At 31.4% G+C, this 24,158-nt stretch overlaps 1 protein-coding gene across 1 annotated transcript; it reads right to left on the bottom strand.

The window, feature by feature from the left end:
• On the bottom strand, window positions 1–5,563 carry LOTGIDRAFT_117074 (hypothetical protein; the record flags this gene model as incomplete). The annotated part of the gene is made up of 12 exons (XM_009055687.1): window positions 1–133; window positions 811–930; window positions 1,490–1,643; window positions 1,877–1,959; window positions 2,140–2,204; window positions 2,365–2,463; window positions 2,919–3,096; window positions 3,501–3,595; window positions 4,003–4,177; window positions 4,713–4,771; window positions 4,899–4,974; window positions 5,493–5,563. Coding segments are annotated over 12 exons (1,308 nt in total), but the record flags the coding sequence as incomplete, so codon positions are not given.
• Window positions 5,564–24,158: the final 18,595 nt, after the last annotated feature.

Here is a 24,158-nt window from a genome sequence, read left to right as displayed (position 1 = left end):
TTACTTGGAGTCACTATTCTGGGTGTCATTATTACTGGCAGCAGCACCTTGAGATTCTGTGAGTTCAAGCACATGTGATACTGGTATTGGACGACCATCAGGTCCAATACGACTTGGCTGTATGATACCTTGTCTAAAAATAGAAATAAAATTATTGAAGAAATATTAGCATTGTTTAATCAAATTTTTCGTGTCACAGTCAATTTCAACAATTTTTATCACTTTCAGAATGAAAATCCGACTAAAAGTTCATGAGCAATTAAATAAAACATTATTTTCATTCGATTGTTGATGAGCCAAATGCTGTATGTTCTTTCTAAGTGATACAGATAGTTGAAAATATCTCTCTTACTTAAAATAAGTTTTATAAAACACTGATAACTACATACATTTATCTTTGTATCTAAAAGGTGTACGAGTCATACAAAATAAAGCCTTTGATATAAAAATCAGATATTCTCTGATGAACATCTCATCAATCCATGCATGTGATAAAGCTTATCAAACAATATTTTTGATTGGTTATAAAATTGAAATGTCATGAAGCACAGCAATTCTTTGGATTATGGATGGCAAAGAGTACAAGGATTGCACAGAAAATATAAAAAACAAAAATGCTGGATTTTCATTATATTATGGTCTAGTTTCATAAAAACCATGACTTTCCAGTCATGTTCCACTCACTTGATTGGTCAATCACCACAATCAATTTAAATTATAAACCATATAGATTACTGTATTTCTTAATATCTTAATAGTATCCAAGTTTAAGTTGAGTGAAACAGTTTTAAGTTTCAATAAAAATCTTACCTCTGAAGTTTGTCCATAGCATCAAGTAGTTTCATTGCTTCATATTCTTTTTGTTCATCTGACATACCAGCCATTGGATCTGGTTTACTTTCTTCATAGCACCCAGTTACTGGATTCACTCTGTAAATACAGGTTACAGTTTAATAATAAGTTTTTTCCTCAAAATATGTGTCAAAACACAACAAATCAATTCAATGTGGTCCTGTGCAATGTGGGATTATCAACACATGGAAAATGGAAGAAGTGTATATAAGAAGTAAGGTTTACTCTCAATATGGAAATGAATTTATGCATTCAAAATTCTCTTAAAAGAGATTGGGCAACACAGGTACCAGAATATGGTGAGAAAATCTATCATTGATCAGAGCTCTTGACTGACTTAATATTAAATAACCTAGAACATGAGATGTCTAGTAATTTTGTCATAGTATGGATGGCTAGTGGAGTCACAAACAGAAAAGCAAGGAACAAAAAATCCTGATTTGTAGCAGTTTTGAATTCATATGGATAATCTTTGAGAAATTATGCATTTATAGAAATAATGTTTTATAAGTTTGCACTTGACATAGACCCTACACTAATTTAACTATATGAGAAATTTCTATTGAAAATGGCCCATGAAAAACTTAGACTTAAAATAGATCAAGTCATCATAAAAATGATAAAAACAAGTACTAACTTGTCTCGTAGTTCAGAATATTCTTCTGTGTCTGAGTCTTCTGAATCACTAGAGTAATCTCCCCTGATATTAGCTTGATCAAGTTTGAGTAAACCAAATTGAGCCAATAAACCAGCACAATTACCATAGCCTGTGTACTTCACCATACGAGTTACTACAAGTATAGAAATATATTAATTAATAGGCTTTACCTACATTAATCATTAAATGATAACAACATGACATTGATCTGTCTGTGATACCCATTTACAGCTGGGCTTACTGGGCTAATGAGGAAGATGTTATAAACCAAGGCCACTAGAATTCCAACTCCATTAATGAATGTGCTACAGCAGGTCCTTAAAACAGCCTTATCTCATCAAAAAATTTTTACAGAACATAACTTACCATTCTCCTTACATAATACAAATAGAAAATGTGCTGCTAAATCTTTAACTTCTGTAACTGGAGAGGTTAATAATTTACATAATCTGAAATATAAAAATTATCTCCCTTGAATTACTTGTTGTTCATCCGTCTGCATTTCTATTTGTACAAGTTACACTCCCATGTAATTTGATAATATAACAAGACGAAAAGAACCTGGTTTTCTTCCATCTTGGTTTTTCGAGGGAGCTAGAACCTATTCAAAATCCAGCACTTAGCCCTACCTGTTTCTTAAAGAATTGCCTTCTTCTGGTAATCTCTTGACATCTTCTCTTAATGGTGGCAGCACCTACAACATCAACACAAATATAAATAATATTTTATTTTTACTAGAACATCATACAGGAAATACAAAAGCTTATCCCTCACCAATCTGGCAGATCTTTTTTAACATAAAAATAAAATACTCAAGAATAATCATAGTTTCAATAGTAACTAAGATATCATACCTTGGCTCGACAGAATTTACGGATTGGTCGGATATTACGGCAAGCCTCACATAAACAATGTAAAATTGGTGTTAAACTTTCCTTTAAACTTTTGGCAGGCTGTAAAATAATATACAATGGTTAGCATGTTAAAAAATGAAGATTTTCATGCTAGACTATAGATCACCTACATGGTCAAATCTCTTACAATGAAACTTGTATTTAGCAGGCGCAAAACAATATTCCTATAAGTGCTCAGGTGGTTGCTTAATTGAAGGCCTGGCTGTATGGTATTTTTTAAGGCATACTGGTTTCAAGAATGAACACCTACCCGGTCTAATCTACTCTGTTATCAAGTCAAAAACACTTTCCCGGTCTAATCTGTTATCAATTAACAAACACCTACCCGGTCTAATCTATCATCAAGTCAAAAACACTTTCCCAGTCTAATCTGTTATCAATTAACAAACACCTACCTGGTCTAATCTGTTATCAAGTCAAAAACACCTACCTGATCTAATCTGTTCTCAAGTAAAAAACACCTACCCGGTCTAATCTGTTATCAAGTAAAAAACACCTACCCGGTCTAATCTGTTATCGAGAAAGTTAAGTAAGACTATTATTGCCTCCATATTTTTCCCATCATATTCCACCTCTTTATTCTCCATACCCCTAACTTCTATTTCATTAAGGGGAGTTAATAATTCTTCATAGAAATCAACTGGTATATTAATCAGTAGATTTATTGTATGACTGAAATAAACAAACAACCATCAACATTGAATAGCTTAAATGCTATGAAAGTTTGTAGAAAGCAATGCAATGTTTCAATGCTGTGTAAGGAGATAATTTTGTTAGGATGGTGAAACTATCTTTTTCTTTTTCCAATTAATGCAAAACATAACATCTAAGCATCTTCCTATGTGTATGCCGATGGAGATTTTACGAAAAAGTGAAATTATCCTATGGATATTCTTGATTTCAACCATATGCCTTTTTTTAACTCTTTGTGTGGAAGAGTAGACAAATTAATTGAAGTCAATGTGTACTAGATTGTTCCTTATTCACTTGTTCATATATGTTTAGAAATGTCCTGATATTCTGTGATTTCTTAAAGTGACTTGATATCTGATGTTCTGAAAGAAATATATATTTACCTGTGAAGATCTTCTTGTTTATCTTTAGATAATGTTGAACACATGAGTAAATCACGTAATATACTCACTAACCTCATAAAATGAGCTTCTTCTTCCTAAAATACATTATACACAATAGGTTTTAATAGACATTAGCCATTGTAGACACTTGTAGGTTCTGTAATAACCTAAAATCTTGACCAAAATCATTCATCATGTTTGCTCCTTTAATTTCGACCTTTGTTTCTGTGTATTTAGACATAATCTTTAAAACTGAAACTTATGGCTTAGAATGAGTCACAAACTCACATAGGACATTAAGAATGAAAGCTATTAGTATCCCTTTTCAAAAGTATCCTTTTAAGTCAGGTTCCCCTGCAACTGAACTGTGATTAGGTTCCAGATTGCATTTAACAATCTTGCAGTTTTTGTCACAATATATTAGTTATGTGTAGGAGTTTGATCAGATGGTAAAGTAATTATCTAGACACCTACATCTCATCAATATGGCTACAAATCTTACCTCATCAGCTGATTTTTTCTCAATAGTTAAATTAAACAGAATCTTTAATATTTCTGAACAGAGTTCTACATCTTGATCACCTAACCCAGCCTTTCTTTCTTCTGCAGCCCGTAATGTCAGATCTAATACTTCCATTAAATACGTAAAACCATGTAATTCATGTCGAATTTTAGGTCTGAAATGGAATGGAGTTTAATGTTCAACTGTTATACACCATATTGGGGAATGCCGAATACCCTTTTAATACATACATTGGGAAAATTTTCCAGTGCGCAAGCTTCCATATGTCTTAGCATTTCAAACTTGTGATACTTGTGGCAAATGGAGCAAATATTTTTGACTGAAAGTACCTTAGTCACGGAATTTATAAGCTTAGCTTAGCTTATCAGTAATAGTATTCAAAGCTCATCATCAAAATTTGAGCTTCAAATCAATGTGTGTAGAATTAAACGCATGTTAAAGTTTAAAAGATGACTCGTCATTTTAAGATACTCGGTGATATATAGAAAAGACATATATAAAAATAGTGAGTAAAATTGTTAGATTGAAGTATTTTTAAATTACTTGAGCGATTTTCGTACATTTCTAGTACTATTTTCATATATTCAAGTCTCAAATCAACCAATTGACTTGCTTTGAAAGGGTTTTAAACATAAAGGTAACTAATCACATATTACCATGAATAACTTGAGAATTGTCTATGTTCTTACCTTGTTTCTATACATGCAGGTAAAGCTGTCAGTAAAAACAACATTCTCATATCAAAAAACTGAAAAATAAAATCCAATTTATTTCTTTCACATTTTCAAACATGGTAAAATGTAAGTATTAGTGTTGAAAAGATGATGGCATCAGACTCACTATCTTAAAAATAAAGAAGTCAATAACATAACTACCTTAACATTAAATCTTAATTCTGGATCACCATATGTCTTCAATCTTTGTACTAGAGCATCCACACAGCCGGACCGACTAAAAAATAGAAATATATACCAATAAGAAATCACAAACTTAATTTAAGAACCTCTGTGATTGACTGTGGTATCTCATCAGCTGAGAATCAACCCTGTTTTCAAAGTTTTCAGTCAAACCTAATTTATTCAAATTGAATATTTGCATGCTGAAATCCATCATCTTGAGATGAACAAATAATCAAAGCAAAGTTGCTATTTTGCAGCTACAACAGCTCATGAGGGGAGTTATTTGTGTATTGAATATCTAAAAAAAAACTCAAATTTATGTCTGGGTATGTTTTAGCTCCAGATTTCCATTTGTTCATTTAAAATGGAGCGATATGTATAAGGGGCAAAGTAGCAAGTGGTGATTAGGGAAAGAGCAAAATGGATCTAATTTAGGGGTGGGTGGTGAGTGATACAGGAAGACACCCTACAAAAGGATACAAATTTCACACATCCACAATGTTAAGCAAGAAATAAGTGACCATGACCTCAAACCCTGTCTCCTGAATGCTGTAGCTAGAATGTACTTACCAACATAGTTTCTGAACAGCTTTACTATTAAATATTAAATTACATAAACATTTCTGGGCTTCAACAATCACTGAAAAAAAAAACAACACATGAATTCACTTCTGTTGTGAATTAGACAATATGGGGTCAAGGACATATTGAAATTTTTATGATTATAGCACTATTTCTTACTGTTTGAAGCCGATATTTTTATCTTCAATTTTTGTTAAAACAGAATAAAAATCTAAGAAATACAAGTTAGATTTATCTTGAATTTTTCACAGCATGGAAAATCATCTGTTTCCAATAATAAGTTTAATTGTAACTGTGCAGGAAGACCCACAAAGCCTTTTCTGACATCACTATATCAAAAGTTGCTAATCATATCTATACCCCTATTCCCCACTCTCTTAGTAACGAATCTGTTTACGAAAGCGAAGTCATAAAATGCTTTGTTTTAGTGAAAATGCAAGCACCACAGACGTCTGAATGAAAATTGAAATGTTTCAAATCAATGTTATCAGTGTTCCGTATACACATAAAAAGCTTAGAAAAACCTCTTTACAATCCCTTTAAACTATGAAAAACCTACCATCTTGATCACCATACTGTATGGTACAAGTCTGTTCTTGTTCAGGGTAATTATTTAGACCTGCTAAACTCATTAATAATCTAATACATTCATCTGATACCAACGTCTCCATCCTTTCTTTCTCTCGACTAAATATTCTTAATGACTGTAGACATAGTAATATACATCTTGATGATAAATTACCACGTAATCTTTCTAATATAGCTTCTATACATTTCTGAAAAAAAAAGGCAACTTCTAAAAACTATGTCCGACATATATCAATATATACAAAAATTAAATGTTTCTTCATGAAATGTGGTTCTAAGCTGTGATGGGGGTGACGTCAGGCAGGGATTGCCAACTCATCTGAAAAGTTCATTAGCTGCTACCAATGTTTGGCCAAAATGTTAGATTTCAGGTTATATTTTGCGGTTCGAATCATCAGTACTTGGTTTATTTATTTCTTTAAAGCTTTAATTTAAAAATAAAAGATTGAACAACAAAACTGATAACTATAAGAACTTACAAATATATAAAGACATATTAATACTTACTGTTTTGACTTGTGTACTCATATCAGGGAAAGAGAAAACCTGGGCATTCTGGAAAAGAAAAAAAATATAGCATTTGGTATCATCTCCTCAATATCTCCTTAACTAAATTAACTACATTTGCGCTGTGTTTCATTGTATAAGTGACAGATGTAATACATGTTCAAGCTAATACAATTTTTTTTAAAAAAATTCTGTTTTTCTAGAATTCACCTTATACCACTTACTTCAACTATCAATTCATGAAAAATTCAAATAGCATGAAAATGTTCCTTTAACTCAGCATCAAACAAAGTGCAACATAGTACTATTCTATTGGTTTCAGTAACTTATATTAATATGTGTTTATAAAAATTGTTACATTGTTGTACAAAATATCAATATCATTAGTTCATAACTTTAATATCATCACCCTTCATACTGAATATATTTGAAAGTTTCATTTTAAAAACACTTAGAGTTTGAAAGTTGAAATCAGGTGGAAATGCAACTTTAACTTTGCATGAAATAAAGTGCAACATAGTACTATTCTATAAGTTTTAGTAACTGTTACTAATATATGTGTATCATACTTTGTTACATTGTGTTGTTGTACAGAATAGCAATAACAATGGTTAACACTTTAATACCATTATCTCTCTTACAAAATACAAATAACAATGGTTAATACTTTAATACCATTATCTCTCTTACAAAATACATTTGAAACTTTCCATTGTGAAAAGACTTTGAAAGTTGAAATCCTGTGCCACTTTAACTTTGCTTCAAATAGGCGCAACATAGTACTATTCTATAAGTTTTAGTAACTAATATTAATATGTATTTATATACATTGTAACATTGTTGTACAAAATAGCAATAATAATGGTTCACACTTTTATATCATTATCTCTCATACACAATATTGAAAGATTTCATTTTAAAGAAACATATTCTAGTGACCAAGAAATATTTAGAGAAAATTGAAAGCACTACCTGAGGAATCTGAATTTTTTTCCATTAGGGAAATCATTATAAGCAAGCAGGGGACAATACTTACTCACTAACAATACATCTTTGTTAGTGTAACATGTGGCTAAGCCTTACAATGGTTTGGCTTTAGAAGAATCCAGTGGGAACATAAGAATTTGTTCTGTTAAGTGCTTGGGGAAAAAGTTACTTATTTTAACAACAACTCGACCTTAAAAGGCTTATAGTTAATTGCATAGTTCTGCCATTATTTCACAGTCCCTATCTTTTATTACCAATGTATGCATGCAAAATTTTCAGACTTAGGTCTTCTTAAATTATGAAATCACACAACTAAAAGAATCATTTCATAGTGTTAATGAATCAAACATCAATAAAACAGGCATTTGTTGATGAGGACTTATTCAATTCTGGTAAAAGAAAAAAATCAGGAATATTTTGCCTTGACATTAATCTGTGCAGCTGTAATTTGACCTTTACTGGCGTAGTGACGTAAATTGTGGGATATTGTTATTCTAAACCTTTCAAACAAATCAAAACATATTGGCATTTCATAACCAATTATCAAACGCAATTTCCAAATCCTGCATATTTGCCAGAGTGGATTATGCATGCGTACTTTTGGACCATAGCATTTAGACAAAAAGATAATGTAACGGTAACATTTAACAGTATCAAACGTCATTTACCCCAGAATCCGTTTCAACACGCACGGAATAATTACCTCGGAGATGATTTTTTCCAGAAAAATGCAAAGATCCTCTTCGTTTGTCTCCAACAACAACCTTGCATCTCCTTCCTTCATCATTTTGAAGACTAAAGACTATCCAATTCTATTAAAATTATGCCATAAGTAAGATGGACTCGAGAGCTAAACATTCATTTATTGTCGTCTATGAAAAGTGGAGCATTTATCCGATCGTTACTGGTCCAAAAATCATCATATTATTCTGCATCTTTAGATTCGATTATCATGACTTTCATTATAAAACGTCTACAGAATCTTCAGTCTTGGAAATCTAGACTACTAATCAATAATGTACATTATACTTTGCTTCTGTACAAATTCCATCTGGAAATTTCGTGACAGTTCTCTTTGGGTCACATACGAAAATTATGCACCAAAATGTAGATTTTTTTTCTACATCAATTTATTGATACTTTGGTGACATGGGTTTAAAATGGCTAAAATTTTTGGCACAACGTATTTTTCCATATTCCATTGTCACAGCTTCTAAATGGAATTTTATGTCCTACGCATAATGCATTATTGTTTATCTTTATTATTTTAATGAGTATTATTCTATTACGTCATGTTAAATCAAACTGATATTCGTTCCTTTCCTTTAGTTTTTGAAATTAATAAGCAAACCCTGCCATATAAGCATATTTTTATCGACAGCCAAGTGCAAACCTAAGCCGGAAGTGTATGAAATCAGTTTTGACTGGGTTCTATTTTTATTTGATCCAATCAAACATGCATGTTTCTGACAGCAAACCTAATCACACGACTTATGCGAAATACCGATAAAGTTATGCAAGAAAGAAGCAAAGTGCTTTATTCTATTCAAATTGGACGAAAACTATAAGAAGAATATTTTTTACATTGTCATGGCCTCTGATATAATAATTCATGTTTGTCAAGAAGTTATTTTTTAAAGAATTGAATTCATCACAATGACGTCATTCTTACTGCGTTGATATTCCTGTTATAAGAACGTAATTGTCGTGCTGATATACATCTAATTATATTACCAAGATGGCTGACTTGTGAAACTTATAGTCAGCCTAATCAAGAAAATAATTCACAGTAGGTCTATGAAATCATATTGAAACAATTGTATCCTATATTTCAGTTATCTAAAGCCATGCCACTCTGAATATCTGCATGTGAAGCTATAATGACAATTTAGCAGTGTCACCTATATGATATGATTATAATGGCAATGACGTTTTCATAACAACTAGCAAGGAATCTATTATATCACTCTGTTATTGGCAGTATCAGTCCTTACTATGCTGGAAAATGGGTTGGGAATAATTATCAGTTAACCAATCATACAGTTGACCAAACCTTGTTGACATGTGTAAGAAACCTTGCAAATAGAATTCTTTAAACTTGTCATTTTGTAGGGAATATTTTTAACTTGACCTATCTATAGGCTATAATGATCATGAATAGCCTAACGTGTAAATTTGTCAATTTAAGTAAAGTCAAAGTGACAGTTGACTGTAAATGAAGTGATATTGAAAGTTAATGATGTTGAATTCTGGTAAGATGAGAGGAGGTAGAAGACAGGTACTACAACTAGGTGATAATGAAACAACTGCTTTAGGTAAGATCTGTAATATTCAAAATTAATGTTCAATCACTATTTTTTAAACAATGTATAAAATAAAGTTTTTGCAAATATTGGTATCAGATAGGGAAAGGAACAACTAAGTCGTGGGCAATTTTATCAATGCATTTAAAAGCATTAATTTTTAATTTTCTGATTCTACTTGTAAGCTTATATTCTGGTTCTGGTGTATGAATGCTTAAAAAATTGTTAAATTACTTTGTATTGGGATATTTGGATGGAATCAAATTAACGAATATTCTGTTATTAATTTTGTAGCTAGAAAGGGTAAAGTGATGCAAGTTGGAAGTTCAAGTAAAACTAAGCCAGGTAAAATATTTTACGTTCTATACCAAATAATTCAAATACAACTACAATCACATGTATTTTAACACTGTATATTTCCTACAAAGCATACAAAGTTATTTCATTCAACAAGCTACACTGTCTTAGCACATTGTTCACAGAATCTCATTTTGGCAATCTTTTTTCAGCTGGTTTATCCGCTCTTGGAGAATATTCTGATTCAGATTCTGAAAATTCAGATGGTGAAAATCATAATGGTACTGGTTCTAATAATGGTGAAAATGGTAAGATTTCTGACAGTCTGACTCTGGTTTGAGATAAGAATGAAAATTCATGTCAGTTTGTTGGATCAAGGGCCTGATGCTTAAAGCTCTCACCACCCTTGGTAAAAACTGGAACACTGCAGTGTGACCTTTTTATTGACGCATGTTATAACTTATTAATAAATAGATGGGGAATGGGTTTTCTAGATCGAAATAGTTTAGTATGAGGCCGTAATATAGACAATAAAAATATCTTTTCTGTGTATACACCAACAAAAAAAAGTAAAAACTGCTATGACTATGTGTGAAATCATATTGATGGAATAGTTTGAAAATGATGTGATATTTTGAATGTCTATTACTTCTTATACAACTTAATTGTTTGAATGTAGATGAAGGTGTTATAACATCTAGTATAGTACCTGATAACAATATAGATAATGAAGTAGGCTCATTTCTTAATGTAAGTATCAAAATAATTCTTTGTTTCTTCACCAATCAAGACATTACTCATTTGTAACTTACACAATATATGTCATGAATTCGGAGGGTGTTTTTATACAATTGGAAACAGAGTTATCACCCTTCGTTAAGTGGACACATGAAAATGTTAATATTTAATGAATAATAAGGAGGCATATAATGTATGAAAGTTTGTCTTAACTCTCAATTTGACTTTTGCAGGAGGTCAATCACCTATCAGCATCAAATAGTCCTTCTAGAGAGGGTAGCTCTACTCCTCCGACATGTACTCAATCTAACCAGAATAAACCCAAACTTAAAGTCAGTATGTACAAGTCCATGTTTGTAAAAGGTGCTACAGAATGGAACCGTAAAGATGAAAGTAGGACAGCATCAACAGAGTCTGATATTAATGAACTTCCTGAAGGTAGGGTTCCATGCCAGAGACTATCTTATCTTTAGTTTTTACATAAGGCAATTTAAAATGGAGGTGCTTATTTTGTAATATTTATATTATAGTGTGAAAACTGAATGTCATGGTGAGAAAATTTAGAAATTGTGAAGTACTTTAAAACAAGGATTACCTGCTTGACTAACATAACCAAGAAAAAAATTTGCACAAAAAAAGTTCTATAGACAGTATGCATTGCTGAATTTTTTGGTCTAATTTCCGTTGGTGATTAAATAAATTCGCTTTTCCCATTATTCAAACTAGTATAACCTAGATAATCTGGCACAGAAGTTTAGCCAAGAGCTAGATTGTAGACAGGATCAATTGGATAATGTTGTATTTTTTAAGTTGATGCTTAACACTTTTAAACTTTCAAAGTAAAATCTCTACATTGTGCTCATGTCCATTTCAGAGCCCACAACAGACTGGCAGATCTGTATAGATGAGAACACCCAGTATCAATATTATTGGAATACAATGAGTAATGAAGTGACCTGGACTATACCTAGTGATTATACCCAGTATTTATTACAGTATAAACTGTATGAAGAACAACTGGCTAAAATACCAGACGACAGACGGGAATATTTGCAAAAGAAAAAACTAGGGTAAGAATTCTGCTGTCAGTTATTAAGTAGGCCTTGAGCTCTCAATATTTAACCTTTGAGCCAGATGAATGTTATTTATGTCACTGAAAGGTTATTAGTCCATGGTATGGTATCCAACCAACTAAATTCATTGAAACAAAATATTTTAGATGTCAGACCTGACTCATGTCCCTTGAAAATATCCCTTGAAGTATAGGTGACAAATTTGCTCAGCCTAACATTGAGCGAGTTGCTCACAAACTTTGAAAAGTTACATTCCAGCTTTGGTTAAATCTGATTTTGTAGCTAGTGTTCCCCTTAGTGATGCTGGTGGAGGATAAACTTAGAAAACGGGAGGAAAAATCTTCATAGCTTTTTAATCCTGACATGAATTTACCTCATAGCCCACTGCATTACATGAATTTGATCAAGAGATTATGAACATCTTGAAATATTTACAGACTCATTCAAAGTCCAAAAATAATTAAACCTAAACCAAGTCCACCAAAGCAGGATCGTCAAGAAACATCCACATCAAGCACACCAGTTACAGTTACAAACAATCTGATTGGTCAATCACTGAACAATGGTGGTGAACCACCAATCAAAGAAGGGCTGACTGATCCTGAGAAGCAATTCTATTCAGAAATTGAAGAACTGGAGAAAATGGATGTGGACCCACCAGAGGCAAAGCCCCCGTTGCCTAAAGAATTGCCTCCCCTACCACCTATGCCACCCCCTCCGGAGGTAGAGACTGTGAAAAGTAATGGTGACCAGTCAGGGACCGAGAACAATAAGCCAGAGAATAAAGGTTCTGACAGTGAGGTCAATATAGATCTAGAGGATATTGACAATGCTCTGGAAAAAGCATTAGAGACCAAAAAGGTAAGAGACCATCAGACAAGATTAATTTGTCAGAATCTTTGATTATAGCAGACATCAAAACTGCCAAACCCAACTTTCACTATATCATTAAAAACTGTATACCATGGTCAAAATATTACTGAACAGTTATGTGTAATGTTACCTAATTCTCACCCATGTAATTAATTATATTATTAGTATTTGATAAAATTTTTCGGGGGGCTTACTTGAAATTTCAATCTGGTTTCTCCAGCCAGGTCATTGATGAAGGTCGGAGGGAATGATATGGAAAAAGTGTCAGAAGTTGTTCAGATGGGACATTAAACTCTGTGTACTACAGTCTTTGCAAATTAAAGATTTTTAGACATGGACAGTTGGAAATAAAAAGATTAGTTTAATTCAAATACCCTAACTAAATTTCCCTCATCGCACACTGCATAGCATTGCCTGTCTCCCAATCAGGTAGAGAAAAGTAGGACGTAAGAATCCATTTATTTCATTTATATTTTTCCAGGAAGAGCTAAAGAAATTAGAAGCAGAAGAGACAGACAAACCTCCGCAGTTGATTCATCATCACAACAAACATAAGAGACATTCTTCACCAGATTCCTCTATACAGACATCACAGGTTGCTAAGAAACGGAAAGAAACTGTCATGGTGGAAGAAATATCACGACCAACTCCACCACCCTCACCACCATTAGAAAAACCCTCCAAACAATCTGTAGAGACAGTGAGAAAAACATTAGTGGATTATGAACATGGTAAGATATATTATAAAACAAATGGCAGTCAACTCTCCAACCACTTTGTTTTCAGAATCATGATGGTAGAGATCTTGGTGGTTGGGGGAGTAGATGTTTCCCAATGGATATTGTCTGCTGGTTTCTTCCTCTTTATTTGCTTATCCTAGAGTAAAAGAAGGAATTGACAGAAAACCAGAAAAAATTATCTGGAGCTGTTATTTAAACACAAGTGTTATTTTTAAACCATTAAGTTACGTTAATAGTTTTACCAGGTGTCAATTGATTGGAATTTCAGTAGGCAGTAAATCTTCTTTTTTTATATCATTTTTGCAATTATATGAATTATTTTTCAGAAGAAACTGATGATGAACAACAGGGAGCTCTACCCAGTAAAAAAAATCCATTTGTAGATGTTGATGATATGGTAAGATTCATAGTTTGCCATCTTTATACCATTTTAATGATACTTTTAAATTATCTAAAATGTGGTTTACGAATGTGATAGAGGAGAGAGTTTATGTCCGAATTTTATGAAATTTTGGACAAATTAGATTTTTGGTACAATTTGACACAGATTGACATTCACCCTTGATATAATGAAAATTTATCAGGAAAGTGGGCGTATCTTGCTAGGCAACCACATGTTAAAATAAGCTTACTTTCAGACAATAAAGCATGGACTCTCATTCCTCATTCGTCTGCAGTTTCAGAAAAATAAGACACAAACTCCATTAATTTCTAATAATAAATGATTATGTTTATTGTAGAGTGATATAGAAGATATTAAAGATATATTAGAAAGTAAACTAGAGTTTATTAATACTAATAAAAAAGGTGTAACAAGATTACAGATATTATTAATACAGTTACAGGTATACTTTTATATATTTATCATTAAAGGGGCAGTGTGTACCAGCTTGAAAAAAAAACAAAATACTAAATCTCCCAATGGCCAATGAAACATTAATTTTGTCAAGTGAGATTTTATCTTTGTTGAACTTCATATAATTAATATACGTTTTTAAAAAACAGTCTGATTTTCTAAGATTTTCACCACTTTTGATTATTTCTGTGAAAAGTATTTCGCGGCCATGACAAATTATTGAACTGCTCTAAGCTGGGTTTAATTCAATCAGATTTTTTTGTTGACGTTTGTAATGAACTACTTCAAAAACATTGGTTACAATGTAGATGGATATCGGCCAGTTCAAATACTAACGTTTTAAACACTGTAATGTTATCAGCCATAAACAAACTAAATATATCTGAGCACTGTTTCCACATGATGCCATGAGCTTCAGACACTCAGTGTAAACTATTTTGTTTTTTCACAGACCAGGTATTCTGATTATTTACATGGAGCTTTAAAGAAAGAATATTTTCACCAAAGACTGTCCAAGTTACAGACAGAACTTCTGGAATATGAGAAAAGTGTTACCCCTGAAGGATGGACCTGCCAGTGGGACAGGTATGTGGTCCATTCTTTTTATTCATCCCAAAACTGTGCACAGTATGCATTGACCATAGAACATTCCAAAAAATCACACAAAAATCTTTTGGACATTCTAATTTGGTATCAATTTGGACAAAGAACTTTGAAGGAAATCCAAAATTTGTTAAAAATGGTCCATGCTGCTGGTTGAATGTGTATTTGTTTGTGATTGGAAACAATTCTTGAGTATGCTCTGTTCAAATCAAAAAATTGAAAGAAAATTCAAGATGGCCGACAAGTGGTTTCTGCTTGAATGATAATGATGAGAAGATAACTCTTGAGTGGATTTTGGATGGATTCCTGAGGTGGTAAGTAAACAACCAGAAATATTTTTCCATTCACATTTTTATATATATATATTCATTGCAAAAAATCATTAACTTATTCAAAGTCTACGTCAGGCATCTTTTTCAGGCATTTTGATAATAAAATCTCCATGGCACAGATGTTTTTGCTGTATATGTCATGATAAAATCTTGATCACTGATAATGTTTTTACATAAGCAGTGGTTGTTCATAGTATTCAGTACATTTAATAGGCATAAAGATTGCATTAACCTTAAAAGGAGTTCAACAATGTTCCAGCAAACCAGAAGTTGCAAACAGAAAAAGTGTCTTGAACTATTTGCATCGCATGGGAAAATCCAGTTACACTCTTACACTGTTTTTTGAATCAACATGTTTTACTGAGATAATATTCAATCTGATTGAAACAGAACTCCATGTATTTGAAATATATGATATTTCCATCCATTTCCCTCTTATGATTCAGTGATATGGCCGCCATTTTTTTTATATGAATATCAGCTTTAAAAACAGTACTTTTGACTAAAGATTGTCTGTAAAAACAAATTACAAAGTGATACCAACATAAAGTCAGTAATTGATGAAGAAATTGGAAACTATGTTTTAATTAGATTGGATAAATCTTTTTTTATTGTAAATTGTTTATATTGTTGAAATAAAGAGATTTTTCACCATATAACATTGTATATCTTATCTTATCATCTCTTTAACATGTCAGTAAATATTCAATTTCTACCATGTTTCACTGTGGCCTGTTTATATCTTATTGAGAAATAGATATTCATATGATGTTACATTACATCATATACAAAATTCACTACCACCACCACCAATTCACCTTCAATTTAATTGGTATATAAGATGATACTCCAATCTCAAGACGTGTCATACACCTTCTAATTCAAGGTGAAAAGATCTCATATTTAAAAAATGATACTTAGTTGGGTTCAAATATGTTTGTTGGTTGTTATAGGTTGCTTTAACTTCGATGCTTGAAATTGTTGAAAATCTCAATCACAAGGTCTATCTGAGCCCAATTTTAAAATTATTTAATAAATACATATGTTAACAGCTATTTTGCCTTTTTGGTTTTCAGTAAATCATGAGAATCATGGTTCATGTTTACCCTATTTTTCTACCTGGTTGGTAGTACCAGAACCAGAAATAATTTGTAATGGCTTTTTTCCAGCACTGAACCCATTTGGTAAATGACCTATGTTTCATTCTCTTTTTGCTTTGCAGATCCTGATTTCGTGCCCAAATCAGAAATTCATCCATTTTTTTTTCTTTTCTTTTTCCTTCATGATTCCGTCATGTAGGAATTCCAGGTCCTATTTTTACACAGATGAAGTCACTGGTGATACCCAATGGGAACACCCAGACTCAGCAGTACAAGTTGTGTCAGAATCACCGCATCACCATCGTCACCGACATCACCACCATTCCTCTCAGTCCAAATCTAGAAGTTCCAAATCTCACTCCAGTAAACGATCCAAAGATAAGCGAAGAGAGGAGAAGAAGTATAAATCCAAATCTAGCAGACGGTCAGAACGTGATAAAGATAAAGAAAGAGAACGTTCAGAATCACCTGAAATTATCCATAAGTCTAGCAGAAATCATCGAAAAATAGATTTAGATAGTATAGTTGAGGTAAGCACAGCTACAAAACCTTGAAACTTTTTTCCGAAAAATGATCCTCATATATCACTTTGGAACAAAAAATTGATTGTTGAACTTTTAAACATCAGTGATGTTGTCATGGAAACACAAAATGGTGGACATTTGAGAAATTTACCCTAGATAAAGTAATATAAGGGGATTTCAGTATGCATTTCAAAATTCCCACTGAAAAGTCCCAAACTTAAGGATTCTATCCTGATATAGGCTAAGTTTCTCAGACAGTGATGGTTGAAGTTGTAAAATTAAAATTTCGAATTTTGCTTTTCAGAACATATCACTAGGAGGTTTGTTATCCAAAAATCGGGAATCTAAGACCGAGAGTATTACAATAGAAGATGATGATGATGATGAAGATGTCCCTGCATCTACTGCTTCATCAAATCAACCTTCTATCCCCAGTGATACAGTACCCACCAAAACTGAACCAGTTGAGCCATCAAATGCTTACAATGCAGCTACTTCTGATGAAGATGAAGCAGTAGTTGAATCCCATGAACCTAATCCTGAAAACTCCACAAAGCCAGAGGTTGTTACACCTTTTGGGGTCATTGCCAAACCAGCTCAATACAACAGTTCTGAAGTTTCAACATCTTCAATGGTTGATGCTTCTGCAGCAGTTAACTCACTTGCTGCAAACTCCTATGCTGTAGGTCCCAGCACAGGTTCCCTAGTCTCCAGCTCAACTTTATTTACAACAGCACCACCACCTCCTCCACCCCCACCCCAAGAGACCAATGAAGTAGAAGGTGAACCAACTGTGTCATCATCAGAGATCAAGAATGAGGAGCCACAAGGAGCTTCTGCAAGTAAAGAAACAAAGAAGAAGAAAAAAGAAAAGGTATGAATATTTATAGCTATTATTAGACTTTAAACAGGAGAATAGACTGCCATCGTATGTATTCCACTAAAATGGTTCGAATTACCACCTTCTAAAGCCATAAATATCTCATTTTTTCAATAGTTGCAAATCTTAAATGTTAAATTTTGTGTCTTTTCTCTACTTTGTCAAGTTGTCACAATAATATTTCAGGATATGCACAACACCAATTTTTCACTGAAAAAAAAGAAGGTCTCCTCATTGGTCAATAAATGGAAGAAAGTGAAAATTGAGGTAGAGAAGGAAGAAAAAATCGAAGATGAGAGACAATTAGCTATCAGACAAAAATTAGAAGAGTGGAAAAAAGATCAACCTTGAATGATAATACATTGGTATTTATTTGAGTCTATCATTGTATATATAATAATTATATACTCTCAGACCACTGTGATGTCCGAAGTGAATTTATTGAAAAAATTTTCACCATGGTGACATACTAATTCCTTATTCGATACCTCTCTTGATTACTGTGTTTACAGAGTCAGTGTTGTCAATGTCCGTTCGATATTGGGTTTTTCTCAAATTCACTACTTTAGAAAGTCATGAAAACTGAGTAAAATTGTCTACATCGATATAAAGTCATGAATATTGCCCATACGGTTTACACTTTTGCACACAAGTTTTGGATTTGAGAGAAAGTTGTAAACACTATTTTCACATATGTATCGAATGCAGCATTAGTACTATATTGTAGTTGAAATTTAAAATCATACAAAAATGATTGTCAAAATATGATTGTGAAAACAGTGTGGTTGGGTTGGACAGTACATATCATATTGTAAAAATGTAGAACACCTATATTCTCTCTAGGATTTGACATTTTATTGTAAAGAGCACAGAACAACGAACTATGAAATTTTCATGTATATATCTTCAAAACAAATTGGATATGGCACAATAATTACTGATTGCATTCTATTTTTGTGCCCTTTTTTTCTGTAACATCTTCACTGCATGGTACTCAATTGGTGTATGTAAACTTTCAAAGCTTCAATTGATGATAGCTCCATTTGTGGATCGCATTTTACAAGAGAAAGCTAATATATAGTCTGGAAAACATTGTGCTTATCTTCATCCAATTCAAAAATTAACATGAGAAATACACTTTTTTGAAACGTGCTTAAACATCTGTGCTGAACTTTACATCTAAAATTTCTTAGCCCTCATGGTGCAGAAATTAGGACATAAAACTCCATTCATATTCCAGTTGTGTGCTTCTGATGAAACACAGGCACTCGTAATATTCATTATACATGCACATTGTCTGTCTATTTTGCTATAGAAATATTGATTAATGCTACAAATGCCTGTGGTCTGGAATGAAATTTGCTTCCAAGAAAATTAACTATTTTATTGTTTATGCTACTGTGATAAACAGGTTCTGATTAAATGTTTTGTTGTGTTTAGAACACAGGCTCTAGTAATGAATTACAGTGGCTATATTCACTATCTGCTTATTACTGAGTATTTATTTATAAGATTTCAAAAGACACATCTGACTGTGGGTAGAAAACATTGTATCTGCTCAGAGCACATTGGCAATTGTACTAAATAGCTTGTCAACAGAGGGCATTATACTACTATTGCCTATGAAAATTTAAAGTTACATAGTTGTCTAAATGTTTATTTTTCCAATGATATGATAATATGGGTAATATCTGTATGACAAGAGTGTTAATAACAAAATCGTAGACATCACCCTTTCTTATTTATACATTTAGTTTAATCAGATGCCTAATTTTCATTCTAAAAAGTGTTACATATTGCAGGATTGTGATTGGAAAGAACTATTATCTGTTTGAATTAACGATATTAATGATCTATAATTAAAATCAGATTAATGCATTATTTTCAATGATGTCAAATTGTTTTGAAAGTTTGTGACTTACATACAGTATTTTTGTGTTGTCAAATATGAATATTGTAAATATTTCAAGTCATATTTTGTAGTGGGGCTGTATCTTCAAAGAATTTGACTACAAATTTGTAAAAACTTCGAATTTCCCTGGCCATTGATCAAATGAAACTTACTTTACTTCTTGCTTCATTTTCATTTTATGAAAGAAAGAAATAAAACATCATTTGTGTGTAAGTGTTGGAAAATGAAATATATTTTGTATGGAAATAAAATATCTTGATGTTATAGTGATTTTATAAATTTGATATAGTGATGTATTAATATTAAATATGATTATTTATGAAAACTAAATATCTTGATGAATGAAAACTAAATATCTTGATTGATGAAAACTAAATATCATGATAAATGAAAACTAAATATCTTGATGGATGAAAACTAAATATCTTGATGAATGAATATTAAATATCTTAATGAATGAATATTAAATATAATTATTTATGAAAACTAAATATCTTTATGAATGAAAACTAAATATCTTGATGGATGAAAACTAAATATCTTGATGAATGAAAACTAAATATCTTGATGAATGAAAACTAAATATCTTGATGGATGAAAACTAAATATCTTGATGAATGAAAACTAAATATCTTGATGAATGAAAACTAAATATCTTGATGAATGAAAACTAAATATCTTGATGGATGAAAACTAAATATCTTGATGAATGAATAGTAAATATCTTGATGAATGAATAGTAAATATCTTGATGGATGAAAACTATATATCTTGATTGATGAAAACTAAATATCTTGATCGATGAAAACTAAATATCTTGATATCTTGATGAATGAATAATATATACCTGGATGGATGATTAGTAAATATCTTGATGGATGAATAGTAAATATCTTTTAAATATCTTGATTTATGAATAGTAAATATCTTGATGGATGAATAGTAAATATCTTGATTTATGAATAGTAAATATCTTTTAAATATCTTGATTTATGAATAGTAAATATCTTGATGGATGAAAATTGAATATCTGATGAATGAAATTGAAAAGGAATATTACAATAACCAGTATTTTTCATTTGATCATGGCCATTGGAAGATTATCTTTACATATCACTTGTTAAGCTCGTAGCACAAATGATTGATGTTTTCATATGATTAAATGAAATAAATATTTGTACAGACATTTTTCATTGTTATCATTTTTTCTACAGGTTAGTGTACAATACAGTACAATATTAGCATTCTGACACCAGGATAATACCATTCTGGCAGAACATTTCTCTATAGCTGTTGATTTTTTTGGGATGTGGTTAAGAGCTGGAACACTATATTATGTTCCAACGTTATGCCTCTGTGAACAAACTGAAAACTGATGCTCTCCACATATGCGTGATTTCAATTTAATTGAGATGGAAATTGATAGCAGGACATTGGCATTTGCACACCACATTTCAGTTTTGGGAAATCAAGTAAAAAAATTAAAAATAGCAACATTAAATGTTCCAGTTGTAGATGCTAGATCGATCTTACCAATGACGTTAGTTCCTTATAGTTATAAGCCAAGATGCCATAATGCTTAAATTGAACCCTGGGCATTAGCTGTTTCTTCAAATTGTCATGGGATCATTGATGTGCCCAGACTGTGGTATGCAGTAAATAACAAGAAAGAGATCTAGATAGTGTGGTACTAACATTTATTATTAAAATAGACACAATATAAATCATAGTCCAGATACAATAGCATAAGCTTCAATAAAAATTCATATGAAATATTATCAACTAAAATGTAATACTTGTTTTTGTTATTTTCGATGGATAAAATATTTTGTACATGTACACCGATATGTTGATTCTGAACCTTATTTCCCCATAAGCTGAATTTGCTCATTGGCCACTTCTACATCAAGCCCACACCAAAACCAACAAGCTGTCTTTGAGTAGAGTCGGAAAGGACTGGGTTGAGAAGTCCAAAGACACTATCTATGCCAATCAATTTTTTTAGATGATCAATATCAAGTCTGTCAATCAACATCAATATCAAGTCTGTCAATCAATCAACATCAATTTAAGACAATCAATATCAATTGAATTTGGTACATCAAAACCAATTCCAGTAAAATCATTTATTGCAAGTCAACCAACATCATTTGTGGCAGCTGATCAATTCCCAGAGAACTGATCAACATCAAATCAAGCCAAAATGGTAGTTTGTCCAAACAAAATAACTATGCACCTTCCCTCTTGTAAAACTAGGCAGTGTGATATTATAGTAAATATTCTGCATGAACTGTTTAATTCAATCATTTTATATATTAGAATAAAGAGATCTTGCATCAAATTAGATATATCTATTGATATGAAATAATATATAAAAATAAATCATAATAAACTTTTATACTAATACAAAAAAATGACTTGCTTTGGAAATCTTACCCAATGTAAATAAATAATAATAAATAAAAATAAATATGACAAAATGTTGGGAAAAGATATTTATGCATATCCAGGTCTGATTCAAAACATAAACACGAGCAGTCCATTATATATTAGGGAATATTAAATAGTAATAGATACTATACAGACTAAACTTATATTGTGTTGATTACTACTTAAACTACCTAAAAATATAGTGGACTAATCATGTTTATGTTTAAATTCGAAGCTGGATGTCCAGAATTATCTTGGCTTGACTTAGTCAAATTGACTATATTTATTGTAATGCAGTACTAATGCACAAAGAACTTAAAGATATTTTAACCAATTTCAAGGACCCAAAATCAACAAGTGCTGTGAAAGCATTATTTTTCTAGAAGCATATTCTTAGATTCCATGGTTTTGCATATATACACAAATCTACTAAATTTGAAGTCTTCAAAATCAAACATTTATCAGTTGTAGAAAAGTTAAATATTTCTTAAATAAGCATCTTTTTTTTACACTTTTTTATATAATAGTAGAGATTGAAAATAGTAACTTAAATATTGAAAAGCAGAATGAGTTATTTTAATTGTTTCTTTTATTTCATTGGGCTACTCCCCTCATCACTAGATCTACAGATATTCTGATATACAATTATTTCTTAGTCTGTACAAGGAATTGGACCAATCAAATTTTCTGGTTTGCAATTGTGATAAATTCCAAATAATGCACCGATTAATTATTGAACATGGAATAATTCAGATAATAGAATGAGTGAGTTACCCTCAGAAAAGATGTGAGATGAAACATTATTGGTTTAAAAAAATACTTATTGACTTTGATTGCAATAAAATAATGCTCAATCTCAAAAACTGTTTGTTTGACTCAATATTACACAAAAAAATACACTGGAATTGTCATCTTACTTCAGAAGGTAAATAAAATTTTACCGATTGTTTTTAAGCGAATAAGAATATCAATATTGCTTAGTATGTATATAATATAAGTATTTTACTTTTACAATTATTATAAACACACTTTTTATACTCAAATTTCATCCAAAAATGTCCTGAATTTGGCCTGAAAATAACCTTCTGTATAAATTGAAAAAAAGATATTCCAATTCACAAAAAAATAATTTTATTGGATACATTCAATTCACCTACGCAAGTACGAAGACAGAACAAAAAAATATGAAATAAAGGAATTAAAAATTGAACTACTTAATCAAAAATCAATGAAAGAAAAATCAATGAAAAAGCAATAATCATTACATATATATGTACATTATTATCACAATTATTTATAAATTAAAATCATTAAATGATTCGTATACTTTTACAACTTATCACTATAACAATCATGTCAAGCTTATCACAATTAATCATTTTAAAAAAAAAATCATTAAAATCAAAAATATGTACAAAAATATGGCTTTTTTTTTCTTTTTTTTTTCTTAATGTCATTAAAGCTTAAGCAAATACATGTCACACAGCCAGTGCTTCTGAGGACTAGCTTACACGGGTGATTTGTGTTTGTTTTGACTAGGTGAACTGACTTATGTATGTTAATGTTACATTGCAAAAATGAGTGGATTTCTTATGATACAAAATGAGAATTCCAAGATGTAACATTGAGAATTTCAAGAACTAACATTGATAATTTCATGATGTAACATTGAGAATTCCAAATTGTAGCCTAGCATTGAAAATTCCACAATTTAACATTGAGAATTTCTAAAAATAACATTGAAAATTTCAAAATGTAACATTGAGAATTTCAAAATGTAACATTGAGAATTACATAAAAATTGTATCTTAATTGAGAATTTCAAGATGTAACAATGAGAATTTCAATTTGAGAATTTGAAGTTATTAAGTGAAAATGTCATGTTTTGATCTAAGAATTTCAGGATACTTA

The sequence above is a fragment of the Lottia gigantea genome, assembly GCF_000327385.1.
Source record: "Lottia gigantea unplaced genomic scaffold LOTGIsca_25, whole genome shotgun sequence".
Lineage (NCBI taxonomy): Eukaryota > Metazoa > Mollusca > Gastropoda > Lottiidae > Lottia > Lottia gigantea.
Note: the sequence above shows the minus strand (reverse complement) of the source record. Positions and strands in the feature narration are given on the sequence as shown.